Here is a 27,239-nt window from a genome sequence, read left to right as displayed (position 1 = left end):
ATTAGTGATCTAGAAGGACTCTTCCCTACAGGGCAGGCAAAGACATAAAAAGTTGTGAGCATGAAGTTAAGAGATATGAAAGACAGATCCAGGAGACTGTATATCTATCTTAAGAATTCAAAGGAAAAAATCCTAATGATGAAAGAAATAATATAAGAAAAGTTCCATTAAAGAAAGATATGAAACTTTAGGATATTAAGGTTTATGAACTGCCAAATAGAAATACTGAAAGAAGACATACATGTAAACATATCTTGGTGAAATTTCCAAAGTCTAAGAACAAAGGAACAATTCTACAATCTTTTCTGGTGGGCAGAAAAAAAAAAAAAGCCACCAACAGGCAATGGAGCTGTCAATAAAGTGAGAAGAATCAGATTTCTCATCTTTAACACCAAATGGTTTTTAAAAAAAAAGGAGGGGGCTTAGTGTCCTCAGAGTTGAGAGGGAAAAAGACTGTAAATGAAGAAATTTATTACCTACCTAAAACAGCACTTGAATGCTAGGGCAAGATAAAGATCTTTTCAATCATGAAAGAAGTAGCAATCAACTATCCACCCTATCTTTAAAAAAATTAGTTACAGATATTTGCCAGCAAAATGAAAAATGGATTGAACAAAGGAGTAGAGGGTATAAGACATAGTGAGGAGCAAAAATTTATTTTTAACATTCAGTAGTGTGGCAATAAAGCTGAATAAATTGTTAAGAAAGGGCTGTATATTGTATGTAAAATATATCTCATTGAAGATTTGAAAAAAAAAAGAATTGTGAAATAGATAAAGCATAAAGGAATAAAATCTTGAACCAAAAATCCAACACCTGCAATCTATCTAGCAAAAGTTGCAACAGGTTAACAAAAGAAATAAGAACCAAGAAAGAAAGCACGATGTACAGAAAACTTAAAATAATGCAGGAGGACTTCCGCTAAGGACTAGGATGAAGTTGCTGGTATTATGCTCTTCTTCCTGCTGAGACTCAACCTTGATAAAATTCACTGGAATACAACCATAGGAACCAGAACACGAGAAGTAAAAATTCCAGAAGGAAGGGAAATGCATAGAAGTGATTACTGCTCTGGTCGCCATGTTTTGTCTCTTAGGGCATTTGCTGAGTTGCAGTGCAGGACATAGAACCCAAATAGAAAGCAGCAGCCTGAAGTCTACAGCATCTCAGTGGAATAGGTGCATGAATACTCAAGCACAGGGCTACCCATCAGCCAGCACTTAAGAGACTGAGATCCTGGAGGAAGGACACCACAGAAAAAGGAGTCAACATTCTGCATATAATTTTCCTTTCAGAAATTGCTGATCCTAAGCCACAGATGGAGGAATGATATAGAGAAACCAAGCAGAAAAAAATCACCAAGAGGCAACTGTATGGCACTGAGGAGTCAAAAATAGTAATTCAGGTGGGGCCTTCCAAAGAGGAGAGAGGACTTGGATAATCTAGCTTTCATTTGAAATCCAGGAAGGGCTTGACTGTAGGAGTTACAGAAACTAGAAATAGATTATTAGTCTTGACTGCATTAAAGTGATCTGCCCACCTTACATGCTGGCTAACAGAAATTTAAATCTTTTCTTGAGGAAGATAACATCTTCAAAAGTTTTCATACACAATGGTCAGCATTCAATAACAAGTTAACAGGCATACCATAAAACAAGACCAAATGAATGAAAACGAAGAGAAAGATCAGGCAATACAAATAGGCCTACAGATAACATGGATTATTCAAGTTCTCAGACGCAAACTTCAAAATAATTTAAATATGTTAAAGAAAACAATGAAAAGATAGAGAATTTTACTAGAGCACTGGAATCTATTAACAAAATAGAAATTCTAGAATTCTTTCCTTTTTCTCTTCTTCCTTTTTCTGCCTCAACTATGCACTTTTAAAGTTGTTGGTAAGGCAGGGCGAGGTAGACATTTATACCACAGTATGTGTGTATTGAGGGAGACACGATGACCTCATGTAAGGGTATGGAAAGCATCTGTATAGTAGAACTGTCCAGCGAGATGTGCTGGAACTTCACTATAGTGAGAGTTATCTGTCAGTATGGGAGAAATGTGGCAAGCAGTTACAGGGTTTGAGTCAAAAGAGAAAAGTATTCCATGGAGGAGCAGCCTGGTATGTGGTGCCATAATCTGGGCAGGTTAAGAAGGGCATCCATGTACCAGGGGGAGGCATGTGGAGAGGCCTTGTGTGAAAAGTCAGGGCCTGACTGGGATGAGTAGGTCTTCCATGCATGGGGGTGACCTGGCATGAGGTGTCATAGCCTAAGCAGCATGAAGAAGGCTTTCATGTAGGAGGGTGCCCTACAATGAAATATCAAAGTTTGAATGGAGTAAGGAAGGTGTCTCTGGTTGGGACGATGGCCCAGTACAGGGCATTATAGGTTAAGCAAATAAGGATGGCATCTGTGTGTATGTGGGAAGCAGAGCACAGTTGGGTGTTGGAGTCTAAATAGGCAAGGAAAATCAAAGAAAGACTGAGGAACAGGAGTTAACTAAATGCAATACATGATTCTGAATTAGATCCTTTTCCAATAAAAGACACTGTTGGGGCAATTGGCAAAACTTCCATAGGAATAGACATTTAGAGGGAAAGAATACATCAATGTTAATTTCCTAATTTTGATGATTATATTATGATTATGCAGGAAAATGTTCTTACTTGTAGAAAAATCACAGAAAATCACTTGCAGTGATGCTGCATCAGGTTGGCAACTTAATTTCAAAATTGGTTGAGAAAAAAGTTCTCTGTAATACACTTCCAACTTTTTGGAGTTTAAGATTGTTTCAAACTTTAAAAACTATTAAAAAGACAATAATGAATTCAGAATTCAATAGATGGCCTTGGACATCCTTGAATAGATGGCGTAACAAGCAAGTGAAACATATGTAACATAATAGATGATTAGTGAACTGAAAGGTCAATAGAAAACAATCAAATTGAAGCAGAGAGAGAAAAGAATGTAGAAAATAGAGAAAATAGCAAAACAGACATATGGGACATAGTGAAATGTCTAATGTATTTGTAATTAAGAGTCGCAGAAAGAGAAGAGAGAATGGGGAAGAGGCAATATTTTTAAAATGGTGGGTGGAGAATTTTCCAAAATAAAATACCTCAGTCTAGAGATTCCAGAAGCTTTCCTAACCAAGCAAAAGAAATACAAGAAAACTAAATGTAGGCACATAGAATAACAATGCTGACAACCTAAGTCAAAGAGAAATTTTTCTTTTTCTTTTCTCTCTCTCTCTTTCTTTTTTTAAGAGACAGGGTCTCACTCTGTCAGCTAGGCTGGAGTGCTGTGGTGCTATCACAACTCATTACAGCCTCATGCTCCTGAGTTCAAGAGATCTTTCTGCCTCAGCTTCCTGAGTAGCTAGGACTGCCAGAATGCACCACAATGCCTGGCTAATTTTTAATTTTTTTGTAGTGACAGGGGTCTCACTATGTTGCCCAGGCTAGTCACGAATTCTGGCTTCAAGTGATCTGCCTGCCTCAGCCTCCCAAAATGCTGATATTACAGGTGTGATCCACTGTGCCCAGTCTTTTTTTTTTTTTTTCTTTTTCAATTCCCCACATAATACCAACATAAAAGGAAATTTTATTTTTTTTGAATTTATGTTTTGAGATGGAGTCTCTCTTTGTTGCCCAGGCTAGAGTGCAGTGGCATGATCTCTGCTCACCGCAACCTCCGCCTCCTGGGTTTAAGTGATTCTTCTGCCTCAGCCTCTCGAGTGGCTGGGATTACAGGCACACACTACCATGCCTGGCTAATTTTTGTATTTCTATTAGAGATGGGATTTCTCCATGCTGGGCAGGCTGGTCTGAAACTCCTGACCCCAGGTGATCCACCCGCCTTAGCCCCCCAAAGTGCTGGGATTACAGGTGTGAGCCACTGCGCTTGGCCCAACATAAGAGAAATTTTAAAAAGAAACTGGAAAGAAAGGACAAATTACCTTACATTGCACAGCATCAGACTGACTGATTTTTCAACTGAAACGATGGAAGCCAGAAAACAGATGATATCTTTAGTATGCTAAAATACAATTACTACAAGTCTAAAATTTATACTAAGCAAAGCATCCTTCAAAAGTAAAGGTAAAATGCAGCTGCAGTCACACAAAATAATGAGCAAATTCGTTGTCAGCAGTCCAGTGTTAAAAAAAATAAAGGCAGGTGTTCAGGCAAAAGGAAATGATATAAGATGACAGCAAGTTAATGGAGAAAAGAATGCAGGATACTGGAAAGTATGAATATGTAGGTGACTCTCAATGAATACAGCTGTTTAAAACAATACTAGTGATATTTTATGGAGTTTAAAATATATGTAGAATTAATATTATAATAACACAAATGAGGCTATCTGAATCTAGTTTTGAAAAGTTCTTGCATTGTCCAAAAATGATGAAAACATGAAATCAGACTTTAATAATGCAAAAATACACGTTTACAACTGTATAGTAATACTACAAGAATAATAAAAGAATGTATCATGCCTGTAATCCCAGCACTTTGGGAGGCTGAGGTGGGCGGATCACGAAGTCAAGAGATCAAGACCAGCCTGACCAACATGGTGAAACCCCCGTCTCTACTAAAAATAACAAAAATTAGCTGGGCGTGGTGGCACGCATCTGTAATCCCAGCGACTTGGGAGGCTATGGCAGGAGAATTGCTTGAACCCAGGAGGGGGAGGTTGCAGTGAGCCAAGATCTCACCACTGCACTCCAGCCTGGGCGACAGAGCGAGACTCTGTCTCAAAAAAAAAAAAAAAAAAAAAAAAAAAAAAAAAAAAAGTAAAACATAAAAAAAAACAGAGGAGGAAAATGAGATTAAAAAAAAAAAAAAGACTTGCTTAATCAAAAACAAGCCATAAAGAATAGATGGGACCAAAAAAAATGTAAGATGATAGCTCTAAACATGAATGTATCCATTATTATAGATATTCCAATTAAAAGATAAATGTTGCCAGGCTGGGTAAATGAGCAATACTCAGCTATATTCTCCTGGCAGAAAAATACACCTTACATATAAGAACAAATAGAACATAAAGACTGAAAGCAAAAGGATGAAAAAAGTATACCATAGGAACAATAAGCAAATGAAAGCTGGTATACCTATATACTAACAGACAAAACAGATTAAGGCAAGGAGTATTACTAGAAATAAAGAGGGAGGTTTTAAAACTCAACAGGAAGGTATATACAACAATCCTCGATATTTGTATGGATCTGATAATGAGGCCTCAAAATATAGAAAGCAAACATTCAAAGAATTAAAAAGAGAAATAGGCAAGTCTATGACTAAGAGATTTTAACACATCTTTTCCCACAACTGACAAAACAGGGAGCAAAAAAATGATATAGATATAGATGTGAACAATGCAAATATCAAAGTAGACTAAATTGATACATAGAGAACAACACACACAACTGCAGAATATATATTCTTCAAGCGTATATGTCACTTTTACCAAAATAGAAATGCTGGGACCTAAAGCAAGTCTCAACATTTCAAAGAATTAAATAATTCAGAATATAGTCTCTAATATCAGTAGAATAAAATGGAAATCAATTACAAGAAGATAATTTGATAATTAAGCAATTATATACTTCTAGGTAATAAATATATTTTTAAATTTAATATATATGTATGTATTGTGTGTGTGTGTGTGTGTGTGTATATAAAATAAATCTTTCTGGTGAAAGAAAAAAAAAAACAATGAGAATTAGAAAATATTTCCAACTGGATGATAATGACAATACATCTCCAAGTTGTGGGATGAAGTTACTTGCTTAAAGAGAAAATAATAGCATTTAGTGCAGACTACAAAAGAAGAAAAGTTGAGTATCGACTATGCCAAGAAATTTATAAGAACAATAAATCTACCCAAAAAAAGTAGAAGGAAGAAAACACCACAATTAAGAACATAAATCAATAAAATGGGAAATAAATTTATAATAAAAAGTAATGTAAGAGATGGATGTGAAAAGACTAATAAACTAGCAAGAAAAAGAGAGAAGGCACCAATTATTATACCAGAAATAAAAAGCATGTTATCACTATAGATCCTACAAATAGTAAAAAGACAATAAAAAGATGTTATGAACAACTTGATATCAATCAATTTGAAAATTTAGGTAAAATGGACAAATACCTAGAAAAGCCACAACTCACCAAAACTAAATAAGAAACACAAAGTTTGAATAGTCTTATACCCATTAAAGAAAAGGAGGCCAGGTGCGGTGGCTCACGCCTGGAATCCTGACAGTTTGAGAGGCCAAGGTGGGTGGATCACGGATCACTTGAGCTCAGGAGTTTGAGACCAGTGTGGGTGACATGGCGAAACTCCATCTCTACAAAAAACACAAAAAAATTAGCCAAGTGTGGTGGTGTGTGTCTCTGGTCTCAGCTACTCAGAAGGCTGAGGTGGGAGGATGGCTTGAGCCTGGGAGGCTGAGGTTATAGTGAACCAAGATTGCACCACTGTACTCCAGCCTCAGTGACAAAGTCTGACCCTGTTTAAAAAAAAAAAAAAGTACAATAAAGAATAACAAAGTAAAACTTCAGGTTCAGATGGATTTCACCAGTAAATTCTTCCAACTGCCAAATTCTGCTAGTGAATAGAAACAGAGGGAACAGAGTGTTCTGCCTGCTTCCGGATGAGCGAGAAGACTTATGCTCTGGTTCTCGGACTTTCCCAGCAGCATGGCCCCCAAATGCCAGTCTCCACTCCCACCTCAAAAGAAACCAAGACCACCTCCTGCTCTGGGACTAGAGGAGACATCGGCCTCTGCAGGCTTGCTGAAAAAGGGAGAAAAAGAACAGAAAGAAGCAATTGAACACATTGATGAAGTACAAAATGAAACAGACAGACTTCAATGAACAAGCCAGTGAGGAGATTTTGAAAGTAGAATGGAAATATAACAAACTCCGCCAACCATTTTTTCAGAAGAGGTCAGAATTGATCACCAAAATCCCAAATTTTGGGGTAACATTTGTCAACCATCCACAAGTGTCTGCACTGCTTGGGGAGGAGGACGAAGAGGTACTGCATTACTTGACTAGAGTTGAAGTGACAAAATTTGAAGATATTAAATGAGGTTACAGAATATATTTTTATTTTGATGAAGATCCTTACTTTGAAAATAAAGTTCTCTCCAAAGAATTTCATCTGAATGAGAGTGGTGATCCACCTTCAAAGTCCACCGAAATCAAATGGAAATCTGGAAAGGATGTGACGAAATGTTCAAGTCAAACGCAGAATAAAGCCAGCAGGAAGAGGCAGCATGAGGAACCAGAGAGCTTCTTTACCTGGTTTACTGACCATTCTGATGCAGGTGCTGATGAGTTAGGAGAGGTCACCGAAGATGATATTTGGCCAAACCCATTATAATACTACTTGGTTCTCAATATGGATGATGAAGAAGAAGGAGAGGAAGATGATGGTGATGAAGAGGAGGAAGGATTAGAAGATAATGATGAAGAGGGGGATGACGATGAAGGTGAAGAAGATGAAGATGATGATGAAGGGCAGGAAGGAATGGAGGATGAAGAAGATGACTAATAGAACACTGATGGATTCCAACCTTCCTTTTTTTAAATTTTCTCCAGTCCCTGGGAGCATGTTGCAGTCTTTTTTTTTACCCTCTTGTGCTCAGTCACCCTGTTTTTGAGGTCTCTTTTCTCTACACCATGGTTCTCAACTTATTTTGGGGGAAATACTTGAGCAGAATACAATGGGAAAAGAGTCTCTGCCCCTTTCTGTTTGAAATTCATTTTTATCCCTTCCTTTCTGAACAAAAACTGTATGGAATCAACACCACCAAGCTCTGTGGGAAAAAAGAAAACCCTGCTCCCTTCGCTCTGTTGGAAGCTGGAGGGTGCTAGGCCCCTGTGTAGTAGTGCATAGAATTCTAGCTTTTTTCCTCCTTTCTCTGTATATTGGGCTCAGAGAGTGCACTGTGTCTCTAGGTGAATAAGGACAGTTAGCATTTACCAACATGTATCTGTCTACTTTCCTTTGTTTAAAAAAAGAAAAAAAAACTTAAAAAAAATGGGGTTATAGAAGGTCAGCAAAGGGTGGGTTTGAGATGTTTGGGTGGTTTAAGTGGGCATTTTGACAACATGGCTTCTCCTTTGGCATGTTTGTGACATTTGACAGACAACCTTGCATTTTAAGATGACATTTTTAAAATAAATTATCTCCTCATGATGACTTGAGCCCTGCCACTCAATGGGAGAATCAGCAGAACCTGCAGGATCTTATTTGGAATTGACATTCTCTATTATAGTTTTGTTCCTGTTTATTTTTAAATTTTCTTTTTGTTTCACTGGAAAGGAAAGATTCTGCTCAGTTTTAAACGTTAAAAGTGTACAAGTTGCTTTGTTACAATAAAACTAAATGTGTACACACACAAAAAAAAAAAAAAAAGAAAAAGAGAGGGAACACTCAATTCTTTTATAGGGCAGTATAACTTTTCTATAAAAACAAGGCAAGAACAATACAATAAAATAAAACTATATGTTAACTGAGTTCATAAACACAAACACAAACATCTTCAACACACTATGAGAAAACAGAATCCCTACCTCACATCATAAACAAAAAAACAATTCCAAATGGATCATGACTTAAATATAAATGGTAAAACAATAAAGGAATGACGGAAACATAAGAGATCAGCTTTATGACCATGGGGTAATCACACATTTTTAAATAGGACATCAAAATCACTACCCCTAAAGTAAATGATTGATCAAAATCACTACTCCAAAAGTAAAAGGTTTATAAATTGATTTCCACTAAAATGAAAAACAGACATTTATCACAATGCAGCATTGAGATGAAAAGGCAAGCCACACAGACACAGAAGATGTTGCAGTATATTTATCTGAAAAATCATTTAGAAGGACAAACCCCCATGACACATTTACCTATGTAACAAACCTGCCCATGTACCCCCAAACTTAAAAGTTTTTTAAAAAGGAAAAAAATCATTTAGAAGGGAGATAGTCCAATTAAAAATGGACAAAACTTGAATGGGCCCTGAATTGAAATATTAATATTCTAGGAAACATAAATTAAAATATGCTCACTAAAATGTCTAAAATGAAAAACAAAATCTGGAAATATCAAGTCATAGTGAAGATATGGAGCAACAGGAACACTCTTACTAAGCTGGTACAGGTGTCGATTTGTGCAACCACTTTGGATACTAATAGACAGTATCTACTAAAGTTGAACACACACACCAGTTCTATGACTCAGTAATTTTATACCTATATACCCAACAGAAACATGTACATATGTGTGCCAAAGGCATGAATGTATGACTGTTCATAAAAGCGTAATAGAATAACAAATAATAAATGGCCCCAAACTGGAAATATACCTATGACCCCATAAACAACAGTATGCATATAAAATTATAAAATATCTATAAAATAAATTATTATACAATAGTGACAAGGAGTGGAGTACTGGAGTGAACTGTATGCAATAACATGGAAGAATCTCACAATCATAATATTATGCAAAAGAAGCCAGGCACGGAAGAGTATATTGAAAGGGTCCATTTATGTAATTAAAAAACAGATGAAATGACTCTATGGTGAAGTCAGAGGTTACCTTAGGGAGGTAAGGGAGGACACATGAGGAAAGCTTCTGGGGTTCAGTTAATGTTCTATGTCTCCCTCCAAGTGGTGGTTACAGCAATATATTAGCTTCGTAAAAATTAAGCTATACACTAATGATTTGTTCACTTTTCTATCTGTATAATTCAATCAGAAAATATTCAAAAATCCTTAAAAATCCTTTAAAAATGTATATGCAAATCTAATAAATGAAGAGTTATACCATGAACCTAAACAGGAAGACTCAATATTATAAATTATTTAATTTCTGCAAGGAATCTTTAATTAAATGTAATTCTAATTAAAAACCCCCTTTTTTTCTTGTTACTTGTTAGGATGTTTCTAAAGTTTAAGAAAGTAAATGTGTAAGAAAAGGAAGGCAATTTCGAAAATAATTAGGAGGCCTTGCCCTGAAAAAAAAATGTACCATAACACCACTATAATTTAAATTGTAAATTTCTATTTGTAAGTTAGTATTTGTAAGAAACAAATAGTTGCCACAGAAGAGAATCCAGAAAAGGTCTGCAAATATGTAAATGAGGGTATAATAAATACTCTAATTCAAATTGTTGGGAAAAGATGGACTCTTCAATAAACGGTATAATTGGTTGAGTTGGAAAAGCAAAATGAAAGCAAATTTAGACACCTGTTTCATACCACACACAAAATCCACGTATCTAAATGGCTCTTTTTTTTTAAGGAAAAAAAAAAAAGCTGTTTCCTTAAAGAAGACAGATTTTCTCAGCCTTTCTCAGAACAACACAACCCACAAGGTATAAAATATAGATGATCAGATGTCAAAAAATTTTGAAAATTCTGCACTGAACTAATTTTAAAAGACAAGAAACATAACTGGAGAAAACACTTATAAAACATAAACCAAGGGCATATGGAAAGCTCCTACAAACCAACAGGAAAAAAAGAACTCGCTAGATAAAGGGCTTGGGATATGACAGGCAATTATTCACAGAACAAATACAAATAACAAAAAGCAATAGTAATAGGCATTATAATTAAAATGAGATATATTTCATTTGCCAGATTAGCAAAAATACAAAAAGGTCCATATCTCAATGTTGGCCAGGTTGCTGCGAGCTCACACTCTCAGCTAACACTGGATGACATCTACATCAATACAACTTTTTGGTGGGCAATTTTGGCTAAAGGCAGAAATATACAAGTATGCAAAGATAAATGTATGAAGATGTTCCCCAAAACCCATTAGCAGATGAGTGATTAAATAATTGGGTGTGTATATATATATATATATATATATATATATATATATATATTTATATTTATATATATGTATATGTATATATGTTTACATGCAATTATTAAAAATTGTGTTAGCCTTCTACATGCTAACATGAAAACCGTTCCGCAATATATTTACTAAAAAAAATTCAGGCCGGGCGCGGTGGCTCACGCCTGTAATCCCAGCACTTTGGGAGGCCGAGGCAGGTGGATCACAAGGTCAAGAGATCGAGACCATCCTGGTCAATGGTGAATCCCCGTCTCTACTAAAACTACAAAACATTAGCTGGGCATGGTGGCGCGTGCCTGTAATCCCAGCTACTCAGGAGGCTGAGGCAGGAGAATTGCCTGAACCCGGGAGGCGGAGGTTGCGGTGAGCCGAGATCGCGCCATTGCACTCCAGCCTGGGTAACAAGAGTGAAACTCTGTCTCAAAAAAAAAAAAAAAAAAAAAAAAAAAAAAAAAAAAATTCAGTCTAGAACAATATCCATAGCAAGATTCCATTTTTATAAGAAAAATAAAATTTAAATGATCTGTTTATAATTATGTAAAAAAAAAATTGGAAGGAGACACATCACATTGGTTAGTGATTAGCCCCATGGGACTTTAAGTTTTGCAGTATGAACATACTATATTTTCAAGCTATAAAATAGGACTTTAAAAATGTAAATATAGGAAAAATAAGTAAAATGTTTTTTATTTAGCACAAGAACTCCTCTTTTAGAAATGTATCCTAAGGATTTAATCAGAGAAGTATATAAAAAATGTATGCTCAAGGATGTTAAGGAAAATTGATGAAAGCAAAAAACTGGAAACAAATCCAACAGCATTATAAAATAGATTTTGGCACATCTGCGCAATGGAAAAATATGAAGTTGCATAACAATCTACTTTCAAAGGCTAAAGATCTTTTACAAATGTACAAAATGGTAAATACAATTAGATTACAGTTTTTGAAGTATATTTTTGTAAGGAAAAAGTCCAAAATTAAACATCAAAATGCTAAACATTCCTATCTATAGGTAATTTGAGTCCTGTGATTTTTAGTTCCTATTTGGTAGTTATTAGTATTTACCAATTACCAATAAATGTCTACTGCCTTATTTGTTAATAAAAACTGCCTTAGCATTTTTAAAGCATTATAAGTCTTAACAAAGCAAATGGTGGTTTTACTTCTATTTTTTATTTGTATTTCTTTGAGACAGGCTTTCGCTCTGTTTCCCAGGTTGGAGTAGAGTGGCGTTATAGTGGCTTGCTGCGTCCCCCATCTCCTGGGCTCAAATGATCCTCTTGCCTCAGCCCCTCTTAGCAGCTGGGCCTGCTAATTAAAAAAGTTTTTTTTAACTTTTTTGTAGAAATGAGTTCTCACTATGCTGCCTAAGCTGGTCTCCAACTGCTGGGCTCAAGCAATCCTCCTGCGTTGGCCTCCCAAAGTGCTGGGACTGCAGGCATGAGACACCACACCTGGCTTTCCCTTTTTGTATAAGATGGTTCAGTCTAAAAATGTTTGCCATCAAATTCAGTGTTTGCTTTTAAAATTATCTTTTGAGATGATGTATCACCAACATTAAGCACTTTATATATATTAGCGTTTTAGTCACATGGAATCCTCTTCAAAAAGATGAGTATGAATAAACTGAAAATAAATCAGACTTTGAAAAAGGAAAAAACATTATTTGTAGTTATTACTCAACTTGAATTCTAATATTCTTTCCCTAGCAAGGAAATAAAATTTGTCATATTTTAACTGTAAAACTTGCAAGCACAGTTAACGATGAGTTCCTTAAGTACTATGAAAATATAAAGGTGTAACCACCTGTAATTTTATATAATCTATCATCATACAAAAATACAGTCACTGTTTGTATCTGGAATATTCAACTGTGAGTAAAGACTGGTGGTATATTCAGCCATGAAAGAAAAACATTTGCACTTCTACAAAGTAATTTTGTATGAGATGTTGTATTTTCAGACGTTTTAACGTGCTTTTCCATTATTAAATGATTTTAGTAACACAAAAAAGATGTGTGAAGTTAACCCACTTAATTTTGAACAGCCATTCCTATTTGGCTCAAAGAACACTGTCATATGTGCTTAAGGTAAAATGATATATGGAGAATTCTGACTAAAGTGATTCTCCTAAAAATAAGGAAGTTTAGAACATGACATCTCCTTGGTATAATTTAAAAACATTTTTAAAAATATATTTTATTTTTATTTTTTGAGAAGGACTCTTGCTGTCTCCCGGGCTGGAGTACAACGGTAGTAAATCTCAGCTCACTGCAACCTCCACCTCCTGGGTTCAAGCGATTCTCCTGCCTTGGCCTCCTGAGTAGCTGGGATTACAGGCGCATGCCACTATGCTTGGCAAATTTTTGTTATTTTTACTGGAGATGGGTTTCACCATGTTGGTCAGGCTGGTCTCAAACTCCTGACCTCGTGATCCACCTGCCTCGGCCTCCGAAAGTGCTGGGATTACAGGTGTGAGTCACTGCACCCGGCCACTTATTTTTAAAAACAGAAACAGAGGCTTGCTTTGTTGCCCAGGCTGGTCTCAAACTCCTGGCTTCAAGTGATCCTCCTGCCTTGGCCTCCCAGAGTGCTGGGATTACAGGCTTGAACCACTGTGCCTGGCCACTTATTTTTAAAAATAGAAATAGTCTTGTTTTGTTGCCTAGGCTGGCCTCAAACTCCTAGCTTCAAGCAATCCTCCTACCTTGGCCTCCCAAAGTGCTGGAATTACAGGCATAAGCCACTGTGCCCGGCCTCAGCTTAGTATAATTTTGCACCTATTTAAGAAGTGTCTGACAAGGGGATTACTAGAAGTAAAGAAAAGTGGACAACAGAGCTCCACACACACAGACAAGTGAGTTCATTGTTTGCAGCGGGGCTTTCTTTTCCATTAACAGGATTTTCAGGCTTGGGGCTCCAGGAAGCCTATGATTAATTCAACTGCAGATCCTTTACTAAAGGATTGTTGCTGCCCTATGGTCTGTGTCGGAACAGTCACATGTGCAATGCTTCCCCTTCCAGGGCTTCCCCCTCCTCAGTGGTTAGAAACACTGCACACGGGCTGCCTGGCTCAATCTGCATTGACTGTATATCCTGAGGCCAGCGCACAGTGTCCAAGTCAACAAAATGTTTTTCAAAATGTGGTTTAACTTGGTTTGTTGTAGCTACAAAAATCAGCCAGCTTTGCAGAAAACAATGTATTAAATGAATGAAGACTGGTCATCATGCCTAAATACAGACAAAACACTGTGACTCAAGCATGCTCCCATTATAGAGACACTGTTGACACTCATTAGCTGACTTTATTGGATTGCTTTTCTCATTTCCATACGTTTTAGGCTGTACCAACAAATATAAAAAACAATAGAAAATTACACTACATTAGAGGCAAACATTATACACGCAATGGAATAAACTAGACACAAAACTAGATTTTTATTTAGAGCACAAGTACGTAGACAAATATGAAGCAAAAACAGTGAGCTGACAAAAATGAGAACATCTTAGTGTAAAAAATCAGTGAGCAGCAAAATAAAGATGAAATCAAAAGAGTACTCTTAACGAAAAAGTTATTATTACAAATACTGACGGGCAGCAGATTATTTGACCAAAAACATCAGTCACATACTTGACACAGTATCAGGAATTTCTATTTCAATTCACCTTTCTCTTCTTTCTCTCACAAATTATAATTGTAGCAGCTTTTAAAAAGTTTTTAAATAGGGTTTGAGTGAAACAGGCATGCGTGCTTTTTTCACGTAAATCAGTTAAAAGCCAAGTGGCCACAAAATGTATATAAAAATAACAATCTGTAAAATTTGGGGAAAAGTAAATGCATCCTCAAAGAACAGTACTCTATTTTTTTCATATAGCAGAGTTAATCTGTTGAAACAGTTTTCTCTAAGTATTACTTGTGGTTATTGTATTTCTACACAGATGTCTGGTCTTAAATTGTAGTGACTAAATTGATAAATCTTCTTATTCCCAGTTAACTTCTAAGGGATAGAGTAAAAGAAACCTTAAACACATTCTTAAGATTTATAAGAATGGAAGACCTTATTGAATACTGCATTCGTTCTCAGCCATGAAAGTTCTTCATTTTAATACATAGTAAGTCTGTTGAATCTAAAACACTTCCAATCATTTTCCCACCAGGTTTCAGGCATATGGGTTTGGAGTTACATTTGCGGACTACGACATAAAAGGTACAAACTATTACTGACCATGGGGCTAATCTAGGAAATCTACATCTAACTTTGGCAGTGAAAACATTTAAAATTGTGGGAGAAATTGGAAACTCTATAAATTAGAAACCTAATAAATATATATGTATTTGATTTAAAAACTGCCCTAGGCAAAAAGGCCTCAGGACAGAAATACAAAATGTACGTAAGACCCAAAGGTGGGAAATAAATCCAAGAGCAGGATTCAAATAAATGTGCCCATTGCTAAATTGTTAATCATCAGGATATATCATGCCATAATCTTTGGTGTCCAAAATATAAAAGGAATTCTTGGTACAAAGGCTCTGCCTGAAAACCACTGATGTAGGGATCAAGAAATACTTTTGTGTGACTCTGGAGGCCACTGGACAAAGGCAGAACTTCTTTAGACCACACATAATTAAATTTTTATTGCTTTATCACCTCATAGAGGGGCAAATGTCTAAAGCATATTCTAGAGAAATAGCTCACAGCTAAAATCTGCCTTTGTTTTCCTTTAAGCAGAGGTGGTGGGGGCCTTGATGAATTAGTTTCAATAGCCTTAGAATTAAATCAGCAATTTCAGCAGCAATGTGTCCAAATACAGCATTGGCTGTTGCGACATATCTGACAGTCACACACAAAGTTTCTATATAATTCAGGAGATTACCCCTTTATTAAAGGAATCTTGTAATTATAAGCCCATTAAACTGACAGAAGGAAACCCTGCACCAAGTGAGGAGTTCTGGCAAGTTGGTGTTAAAAGGCTCTTCAGGAGGCAGCCTTCCTAACACTTTATGACAGTTTCCCCCACTCATTTTAAGAGTATAAATAAAAGTATAGTGGTATTTCCCCCATATTACATCTTAACAACATGTGGTAATCTGTTGAAACAATTTTCTCTTTACTTTCAGTTTGTTTGGAATTGCTGAGGCAAGATGGAAACATCAGGTACCAAACTAGACAGGTGGGCATGACAAAATCCTGATGGCCATAAGGCAACGCAGTATGTTAAGTCAGTCTATGTAAATACTGTGTGTAAAAGTTAACACGTGGGAACTGTGAGGTTTCAATGGTTCTTTATAAAGAAAATAAAATTACTGAATATTCTTTTTTTTTTTGAGATTGAGCCTCACTTCCTCACCCAGGCTGGAGTGCAGTGGCGCAATCTCAGCTCACTACAACATCCACCTCCCAGGCTCAAGCGATTCTCCTGCCTCAGCTTCCTAAGTAGCTGGGATTATGGGCATGAGCCACCGCACCCAACTAATTTTTGTGTTTTTAGTAGAGACTGGGTTTCATCATGTTGGCCAGGCAGATCTTGGACTCCTGATCTCAGGTGGTCCACCTACCTCAGCCTCCCAAAGTGCTGGGATTACAGGTGTGAGCTACCATGTCTGGTCTGAGTGTGCTTATTTAATGAAATTCAAACAATAAGCCATGATAACCAACAAAAATAATGTATGCACCTCATAATCTTCTGCTATTACATTGTTCAGCCTAAAAATATCCAGATTAAGGAAAAGTCTACTGCTCTACTGTCATCCGATTGGATTTTTCTGCAAGATATTCAAATATCAGAAGAAAAAATATTTAAAATTCTAGAGGGGCGAGTACTAGAAAAATTCAGAATTCTTGCTTTCTCTTTTTGCAAATTTTTTTGCTCTCAAAGAGCTGGGAAAGTGTCAGAGAGAAGCTGACCTAGCCTGGAATTATAAATATGATGCAAAATTTTCAAGTTTGGCACCACTTTGACAACTACAGTATTTCTTTCTGTAGAGGCCACTTAGTGCTGGCTCAAAATATTAAACAATGAAGTACATAGTTACTTAAGTCACACATACAAATGTTGACTGGCACAGCCGTTTAACACAGTTTTTCAGTTTAACTACAGTAAGTGGTAGCAGCAATGGTTAACAATTCCACATCAACACCACAAACACACATATGAAAGAGCACCTATAACAACATGCAAAATCTCAACAACACCACTGAATATTACACAATGCATAGAAATGGTAATGATTTTTGGCAAGGTGTTTTTTTTTTTTTTGTAACAAATGCTTTATAAAACAAAAGTTATTTTGTTATAAATGCTATTTAAAAAGTTGTAACAATCTAATGGATTATAGATATAAAAGTTCAGTTAAAGTTAATCTGAGTGGGTAATACTAAATATGGACCTCCTACTTCATCCAATATAAATAATCAATTATAAATTAATTTCTAGTGGAAGTATACTAAGGTATTTGATTTATAAAAGAATTACAGAAAATAAATGGACATAAAAATCACTAAAATACAATATACACAATTACTGTTAGGAATCTATATTGCTGATATCTTCCTAATTCTACTTATCACAAACAAATAATGCCAAAGCATTTTCAAAGCTCTTATTGAAATGAATGTATAATGGTAAAAATGCTAATTCCAGTGTAATACCAAGACAAACATTAGAAGTCGAACATAATTCAACATTCCATAAAAAGACAAATCACACTGTACCTTTTTAAAAAACACCTAACATTTGAACTTTTTTCAACTATGATCTGGTAAATATGATTTTTAAAATAAAAATTTGTGAAATGTTTCAATATTTATGCTTGAGTTCCTTTTCAGAAGAGTAAGCAAGGTGAGAAATACAAATAATTTGCATTTAAGTTTCTACATCTACTTACTATAGGCCTCGTTCCTTAGTTACCATTTTCCCCCTTTACTATATCTAAATAAATTTACTTCAGAAGCATTCTAATTATGTTGATAGAAAATTGATCCTCTGACTGATAATATGTCCCAAAACTTTAAATATGGTTTTTAACTTTCCATAGGCTAAAAAATATTGTGGGTTGAATTCAGAACCAGCAGTATAGATGCTATGCAGCTGGATAACCAAGTGAATATCAAATTAAACAAAAATATACTTTCTTGTTCATAATCTAGAATTCACATTCTTGAAGACTGTAGTTTGTTTCTCCTCCATAATTGAAAACTAAATATAAATGGGGCAGGCTGAGAAATGTTTGTTAGAATCAAGGAACAATTACATTTACAGATTTTTCCTATTAAACTCCAAAAAGAAAAGTTGCTAAAACTAAGTTGTAACATAACACAAGGAAAAGTGAAATGTCACATTCAGAAACAGCCTATTGGAACTTGGCAGCTTGAATCTACTCCTAAGATAAATTTGTGGGTTTTAAAAACAATTAAAATCTGGAAAACAAGAAGTAGAAATACAGGGTTGTTTTTCTTCTCTAAACTCTACCTATGGACAGGAAGTCAGAGTGCCTGGTTCTAGTCCTGGCTTTAACCCTCACAAGGGAAATCTCACACTCTAACAAGGTGTGAGCACCTGGGCATGCACCTCCTTTCTCTGGGGCTATTTCCTCTTCTGTAAAAGAAGGATGGATTAGGCCAGAGCAGTGGCTCGTGCCTGTAATCCTAGCACTTTGGGAGGTGGAGGTAGGGGAATTACTTGAGTCCAGGAGTTTGAGACCAGCCTGGGCAATACAGCGAGATCCCATGTCTACAAAAATTTTTAAAAAAATTAGTCAGGCATGGTGTCGTATGAACCTGCAGTCCCAGCTACTGGAGAGGTTGAGTTGGGAGGATTGCTTGAGCCCAGGAGTTCAAGGCTGCAGTGAGTTGTGATTATGCTACTGCACTCCAGCCTGCACAATAAGTGAGACCCTGTCTCAAAAAATAAATAAATAAATAAAAATAAATGAAAAGGTGGATTAGATGTTTCCAATTTTATTTTCCAGCTAGCACACCTGAAGGATGCATTCTAGAGGTAACAGCAGCTCAGTCAGCCTAGTGAGTCTCAAAGAAGGAGGGAAGGGGGTAAGGAACATGAGACCTCTGGGGAATTTGTTTGAGGTTGTGTTCTCTTGGCTATTTCTATCTCCTTGCCCTCCCCACCTCCATGAGGACGTGGTGACCCCTACTCTTCACAGCACTAAAAATCACTGGGCTAGATGAGCTCCTGGGTCTGTTCCAGATCTAGCCTCTATGACAAATAATTCAACAAAGACAATGGTTTACATTAACACTCAGATCTAATTAATATTCTAATCAAACTGGGGCTCTGACCTAATTAATACTCTGGTTCTAATTCACAAAGGTCATTGTTTACATAAGAACTCAATTTAAGTGTATTAAAATGCCATCTATTAAAAAATAATATAATTTTCAAGCTTTTGCTCAGTTTTGGCAGGCCCAGTTGGTCAATTTACAAACAGGTTGCACCATGAGAAATTTTAAATGTCTCCCCTTTCTGTTTAGAAAAGTAAAGTTAGAGTTCTTGGTACTCTGTCAACATCATCTCTTCTTTTCTGTTGTTATATCACTAGAAATACACCAACTCCCAACAGGATATTTGCAATGTATTTCTTTATTCCAGTTCTATTTGATGGCAAGGAGCTCTAAAATTATCCTAGCTTCATCACTTTGCTTTATGAAAGGCTATGCACTCAATATCATCTCAGTCAGATTCAAGTGGGAAGGGAAAGCAATGTTTGAATACCACACATTAAACAAAAAACTATTGAGGATGCCCTTACCAATGTGCATTTCTTAACTGATCACTGTCTATCTGTACCATATCGTATGGTAGATGTACAGAGACATAGCTTGCATAATACAATTCTGTTTGGGAAACATTTATTAAACTGGTAGAGAACTTGCTAATTCTTCAATACTTGTAACTATTTTTTAATGAATGAACCTTTTAAAAGATATCTTGCTGCAAGAAATTATATATTCCCCTTGACTTTCCTCCCTAGGCTTAGACATTTATTTCTTCTATCATATGGGAGAGAATTTTTATTTGCAGATGCTTAGTTTTACAGCTTTATTTTGGCTACAGAAATAAGGATCAAAATATACTTTTCCTATAGATAATCAGTCAGAAGAGGGCCGATTTAGATCACAAGTGTCTGTCTCACATTAAGCAGATAGTAAAACCAGAAAAAATCTGAATAGGTTCACAGTCTACCTCTAATTCATATTTAGTATCTGGTCAATGGCAATCAATATTGGCTTATAGGCATTCCTTCTGCCTAGACCCTCCCACTTCCCTGTCTGAATTATAAAGGACTCTCTTGAAATTGGGGTTTTGGCTTTAACTGGGGTAAAAATAAGTGATAATCACTTACATATATACTTCCTTGTGCATATACACACTTGCCTCCATGACAAAGTTGGGTGTTTCTTAAAGAGTGACACACACTTCTGCTCTCTGCTGGTAACCAGGGGCAAACAAACTGCTTAATATATCATCTCAAAATAACTACAGTAATGGGGCTAAATAATGTTGTACTAACAAATGTGCTGGTGATAGCTCTGATCTCAATCAAGGTAGAGTTGAATTCATATTGATGACTTTATTACACTTGGGATTTCATCTATAATTTATAACTTCAAAGTGTCTACAGAAGCACTGTAGCACTTCTTGAACAAGCAGCTATAGCAGAAAAAGAGAGTGCTTAATGGGATCTAGATCTAATTTCGGATACGGATGCTCTTATATATTAACTGTGACATGGGCAAAACATTTGACTTCTCTGATTTCCTCAATTATAAAAGAGAAATAATAATACTTACCTAATAGGACTATTGTGAGAATTAAGTGAAACAACTTATAAAGCACTCAGTACAATGGCACATTGTCAGTGCTTAAGAGATGATAGTCACTGATAACAGCTCTACACATTCTGATGCATGTGTGCACCTACGTGAATACAATGGATAGTACTGAAATGCATTCACTTTATTGATTTTAAAACAGGCTCTAAAGAAGATTCTCCACAAAATACTCAAAGAGGCATTATGTATGGAATCTTCAGCAAACCAGCATATTCAATGAAAAAATAATGAATAAACTGCATGAGTACAAAGTTTGGAAAACTATGCAAAATAGTATTAGCATAGAATTTTTTGCTGGGCTCTCAAAAATGGAGTAACTTTTATTACAGTGTCTTTTATAAATTCTTTGAGAGCAGGAACTATTTCATGTATCTTTATACTCCTCCCAGTTTGGACCCTAGCTGCTCAATAAATATTTGTTGATGTGACTACAAATTTTCATCTCAGTAGTCATTGATTTCATGGCATCTGGAAGCAAAGCCTTATGATTTAGACAAGTAAATGCTATGAAAGTTTCCGCTAACAATAATCTAACTGAAAAACCAAAGAGATCAGATGTCTGCTAGAAGATTTTTAGACTACTCTTTTGTAGAACTGGAAGTGATTTAACATAGGGAAAATTTAACCATAGGGAAAAATAATTATAAAATAAATATCCTAAGTTGCTGATATATATTTATAAGTTATACTCAGACCAGCCCTAAATAACCATGATATCAAATGGAATCTTAGAATAAATTGTCTCGGATAAATATCCTATCTCTAACTTTTTCAAACATTATAGTTTTTTTTTTTTTTAATTGCTAGCATCTATGGTTTTCAATAGTCACTCATATGAATATGGTAGAGAGATTATGCAGCTATGTCATCCAAATGCTGACAGACTGGTTCAGTGCTTTTGCTGTAGACAGTGCAAAACTTTTAGTCATGTGAGGAACACTGGAGTTTCTTATATGACATTGCATTGATCTTAAAGTATAAGCACTGCAAATAATGGCTTTGAGCCACAGGATTGCCTGAAACGGCAGCAATGAATACCTGCAGGACTGTTGATTTTTTGCTAAAGTATATGTGCAATTTTGACATTTGCCTCTGCCACAGCATGAACATGATTTTTTTCTTAATATTCCAAATGATAAAAATGGCATCTGGCAGTATCATTTAGATAAAAATACAAAATTTAGAGGTAGTTGTAGATTTTTCATAATATAATTAACTCCAAGAGATAACACCAGCACTTTGGGAGGCCAAGGCAGGAGGATCTCTTGAAGCTAGGAGTTTGAGGCCAGCCTGGACAATACAGTGAGACCCCATCTCTACAAAAAATTAGCTGAGCATGATGGTGTGAACCTGTAGTTCCAGCTACTTGGGAGGCTGAGACAGGAGGATTTCTTGAGCCCAGGAGTTTCAGGTTACAGTGAGCTATGATTCTACCCCTGCACTCCAGCCTGGGCGACAGAGCAAGACCCCCACCCTGTCTCTAGTCAAACAAACAAACAAACAAACAAACAAACAAAAAAAGACAGATACCGTAACCTGGCTATGCTTCTACCAAGCCATTATTCAGAAAACAGTTTTCTGAAACTAAAAGTCATAATGTTCCTATTTTGGTTTGAGTTATCACAGAAAAATATAAATAAATAAAAATAATTCACATTCTCAATTTGTGTTATTCTAAATGAAAATGCAATATGATTAAGCAGGACAAAGATTTTCATTTTAGTATCTCAATAAGCACAGATAGGGAACTGACATTTTCTAGTTCTGCTTTCTCAGTGCATACTGACTACCCTTCTTCCTTAAGACAAACTTACTGTGCTGTCAGAAACATATCAAAAATTTAGAAACTATGTCAATTAAAAATTAAACGCACCATAACATTTTAAGTGTTTCACAGAGACCTTTTTTCAAACATGAGAGGTAACCACATAAAAATAACTATTTTTTTTAAAGAGTTCCCTAAAGTAGGCTGTCTGCTGCAGTAAGGACTAGCTACAGAATAAGGAGAAAAGGAAGGTTTTGCAAAGAGAGGTGGGAGAAAGAGGCTCTGTGGCTCCAAATGTATGGGGGTGGGAGAGGACTAGAGGACATGGTGCCATCATGAAAGATCACTCAGGATTCCTTTTGATCAGACATCCTTCGGAGATGTTAAGATGCTGTGTCCCCAGCTCTGGCTCAAACCACTGAAAAATTATGAGCTGGTCCTGAGAAGGGTAAATAGAAAAAAAGACTCTGGAGTGAAAAGACACACTACCATTTCTTTAGCTATGATCTAACTGACTTATTTTGACCTGACCATAAAATGAAGATAACTCACCTTTTCAAAGTTGCAAGATTAACATAATGTATATAGAAATAAATATGTAAGTACTGAAATATATCTGAAGAAATATTTGCCAAAATGTTAACAGTAGTTATCTTTGGCTAGAAGATTTATGAGTACGTATTTTGTTTTCTTTATCCTTATCTGTATTTTCCTATATATATTTTTGTGATTAGTAACTATGACTTACATATGTGATGCATGTAAGTCACTCGGCACAGTGCTGGCATGCATGCTGGCTCAAAAATGGCAGCTCTCACCATTATCAATACAAAAACATAAAGCAAGACATTCTCTGCCTTTCTTCTTGTCTCTGGATGTGTAAATAAACGTTTCTCTATGGAGGAAAAGCCATGAGAATGAGGTTAATTTCACCAAACAAAGTCCACGGCTGACTTCCCACTCCTGAGCCAAATGAAAGGTCACAGCTTAGATGAACAGGTCTTTATATGGTTATGACTTGGTGTTGGAAGGAGTTCCCTGACCATGGGAGAGCTCAGCTCTGTGATGATTTAGCAAAGCAATTCAGAATGGAAGTTGTTCTGGTTATATACCAAATTAATGTACAAAATACCACCTACCTTTCTAGCTAATGTGAATTATGAGGTAGCCTTGAAGAACAAATATCTCCCAATAGAATTCTCAGGTCCAGTGAAACAACCAGGATTTGGAATTTATGTGTGTTTCTGATTACATGGGATAGGAACCTAGCTCAGCTTTCTTGTGGTTCTAATGTCTAAATTTAATTTATTTTTGAAATAACTTAATAATTCACCACAGGCTTCAAGACTTGAAAACAAAGAGTTTGGGAAAACTGCCACAAATGTTTAACCAAAATTATTATAATAATTGCAGGATATCACAGATAAATGCATTTATATTTACTACAGAAGAATCTCGCACATTTTCAAGAGTGTCAATATTCCTTTGATCTCAACTACAGAGTCAAATACCTCTCCTTGCCCCAGGAGAAAAGAGACTGTTTAATGCTTCTATATAAATAATTTGGGGAATATGAACTTTGAAGACGAAGAGTTTTTTTTGTTGTCTCGACTACTGCTTCCAGATTTTTAGTAAGACTTCCCACTCTTTACCTTCTCTTTATATGCAGTCTAATGCTTGGTAACATTTTCAAAGCTTTGGTAGGTTTAAATTTCTTGTCAAACTTGATTTATATCCATTTCTTAGGGACAAAAAAAGAAACATTCTATCCAGGTTCAAGCACAATAGTTAAAATGAGCTATGTAACAGTCCTTTTAGCCAGAATATTAGATTTTGCATATTATTTTAAAATTACGTACCTCCCTAAAAGAATGGCACCTTTATTCCCTCCTTCTACCCTTCCCCCCCCAAAAGAAAAGATGTTAGCTAAACATCTAGATTTTCGTACACTGTAAAAAATGAGGCACAGGAGCTAAAACTCTAAGTTAAAAAGAGAACATGTAAATAATTTGATGTTGAGCTTATACAACACTTTCATATTCTGGATCTAGCTGAATACAGTTTTGTGTAAGCAGTGAAGTTAATGTCTCCTCTTGATTAATATAGAATTTTAAAAATTAAAAAAATAAAGCCATTTATTAAGGAGACAAAAAATGGGAGTTGGGGTGGGAATGAAAAGCAGGAATTGAGGACACAAGCATCTAAGTCTAGGATGACTTTCAATTTCCTTTTCGACAGTTTTTAAAAAACAGAATTCTCTCTCTGCTTTATGTTGCCTGAGAACCACTATGGTTTTGTAAAGTTTGTAACAGTAACTACATCTGATCACCCACAAATACATCTGTCTTAAGCCTATAAATACTATGTTAGTAATACTAAATTATCTCCATTGGCTTATTTGTAAAAAGAAAAATATATTATATATTTATATTTTTATAAAGTTAATTAACACTGAGGGCAGAGGAAGGGGAAGGAGAAGCGCTGTATAATCACAGTTTCTCTGGACACGGTAACCAAACGGGAGTCTTGCTCAAGCCACCTGGTCAAGCGGTGTCTGAGGAAGAGTCATAGGAGGCGGAGACGATGAAATTGCCATTGTTGGAGTGCCCCGCCACTGACTGGGCAGCCTGTTGGCTCAGATTGTTACAGATCAGCACCAGCTGATTGCTCTGGGCCTCAGACAATGTGCTGCAGCTCTGATACACACTGAAGTTGGTTTTCCTGCCGGGGATGTTGCCCTTCTCACACATGGTCTTCACCATCTTGGCCAGCTTGTTCTTGCCAAGGGCCTGGCAGTTGTACCAATGCAGAGCCGCCAAGTTCACGACCGGCTTGATGGATAAGTAGAAAGGGGCATCCTCATAGCGCATGGCAGGAGGCCGCCGCTGGGCATACTCCTTATAGTCCTGGACGGGGCAGGTCTGCGGGGCATGCTGGGTGGCATACACACGGGAGTCTGTCCCCCCTCTCTTGGTTTTGGCATTCAGGTCCCCTGTGTCCTGACCCATCCACTCCAAGTACTCCAGACCCGTCTCTGTTACCCGGAGCCGGATATCACCCCATTTTAAGGTAGATCCATGGAAGCCTGTGCAATGCCCAAAAGCTTTTGTATTGTTGAGCCAGACTAGGTTGAGCAAACCCTCAGGATTATATCGGCTTAGCAATCCCCTTTTCCGCAGGATGAGCTCATCAGCAAAGGTGAGCTTCATGGACTTGTGTGGCTTATTTCCTTTTCCTTTGCAGCGGAGTTCAATTTGCTTCTGCTTCAGGGCCTCTTGGGAACGCTTGAATTCCTTATCCCTGGTGATGCTGTAGCCATACCTGTGTTCTTTGAGGTACCTTTCAAGCCCACACTGATAATTGGCCAAGCTGTTGGGTTCGTATTCGGACCCATCCTTCTGCCTGGCATCAACAAAGAAAGACGCAAGGTAGGCATCCAACTCCTTGCAAGGGATGACATAAATCTCTCTTGTTTCAGAAGGATACTTGGAGATGAGGAACTCGCGGAAATTGCGGAGCGCGGTCTGCGTGCTCCGGATGGTTTTCTCGTTCTGCTCCCTGCTGAGCTCAGCTGCTCTTTCATCCTGGTCTGCAACAAATTGGGGGGGAGGGATAGAGAGGGTGTTGATGAGTTCAGACAATGCACTTTCTACTCTGAAATAAAGTTTCCTTTTATAATGACAAGGGAAAGGAAGAATCAATTCTACAGAGATCACTGATAAATGTTATTTACATACCTGTCACATTATAACAGCCAACTTCAGTTTCACAAATGATCTACTAGACAAGCATATGGCCCATTACAAGCAAAAGGAGTTTCCTATGTCACTGGCACATAGTTTAGTGCATGAAGGTTTGTGGAAAGAGAGAGATTCAAGACGGCCTTCGTTTTAGGAAAAATGTGAAACAGAAATGTGCTGTTTATCCTACCACAGCGTGCAAGGGCCCCATTAGCGCTGACAGACTCATTCCAAATCACTTCATTTGTGAAAACAGAGGTTGTACTGTTTCCATTTTATTGAATTAAACTAAAATATCTGTATTTGTTATTTTAACACATCACTAAAAGACTGTATTTAACAATGACAAAGCACGTCTTTTACGGCAGTTAAATACTTGTTCTACAGCAATTCAGGTAAACATAGTTTAAAAGCATTCTGCATGTAACTGCAGGGCATCTGTAGTAAGTGATGAACGAAAATATTTGGTATTTTGGAGGGTAATGAGGATACAACGTCATAGCTATAAAGACAGGACAGTTACATAGGAAATAGGCTATTATAGTCAAGATGTAAAGAAGAGGGTATGTCTCCAGGATCCATCATTTCTTTTTATTACTTTATTATTTGTACTCTGCTACCAAGGACGTAAGGTGCCTCTTTCTGTTATGGAACATCCATGATTAAGTAATGCTGCCCTGGAACAGCTGTCTTCACAGATTCCTGTGCTTCAGAATCACCCAGGATGCTTGGTCAAAATGCAAATTCCCACATAGCAGGTGTAGGAATCTGTATTTTAACCAGCATTTCTATGTTCACGATGAGGTTTGAGAGGATACACTTTGAAAAACAAAGTTTCAATGCCTGTGTCCTAGGTAGGAAATCCTACTCTATTTTCACCAATTTTTAAATAATAGTTAAGTTCAATTATATCATTTAAATAGTTTCATTTCAGTAAAATGTAATTTAAGTTTAGGACCTTAACATTAACAATAAATTAT

The 27,239-nt window shown here is 36.5% G+C and overlaps 1 protein-coding gene and 1 pseudogene across 4 annotated transcripts in view; one reads left to right on the top strand and one right to left on the bottom strand.

Moving 5' to 3' along the window:
• The window catches only part of KIAA1958 (KIAA1958 ortholog), a 171,645-nt gene that overhangs the window by 18,437 nt on the left and 125,969 nt on the right, over positions 1-27,239 (bottom strand). The window contains exon 3 of one of the 4 annotated variants that reach the window (XM_032240370.1): positions 26,025-26,108. The exons of 2 other annotated variants lie outside the window; for them this stretch is intronic. In XM_032240370.1, coding sequence (XP_032096261.1) covers positions 26,025-26,108 — 84 coding nt within the window. Of the gene's footprint in view, positions 1-23,247; positions 26,109-27,239 lie in introns of those variants that run through there. One more of the 4 variants, XM_032240367.1, reaches the window with a different exon arrangement.
• LOC116524861 lies at positions 6,645-8,037 on the top strand (annotated as a pseudogene).

This window comes from Sapajus apella, unplaced genomic scaffold (assembly GCF_009761245.1).
Source record: "Sapajus apella isolate SASKATOON/1434 unplaced genomic scaffold, GSC_monkey_1.0 scaffold46, whole genome shotgun sequence".
Classification (NCBI taxonomy): domain Eukaryota; kingdom Metazoa; phylum Chordata; class Mammalia; order Primates; family Cebidae; genus Sapajus; species Sapajus apella.
This window is presented reverse-complemented; position numbering and strand designations above follow the sequence as displayed.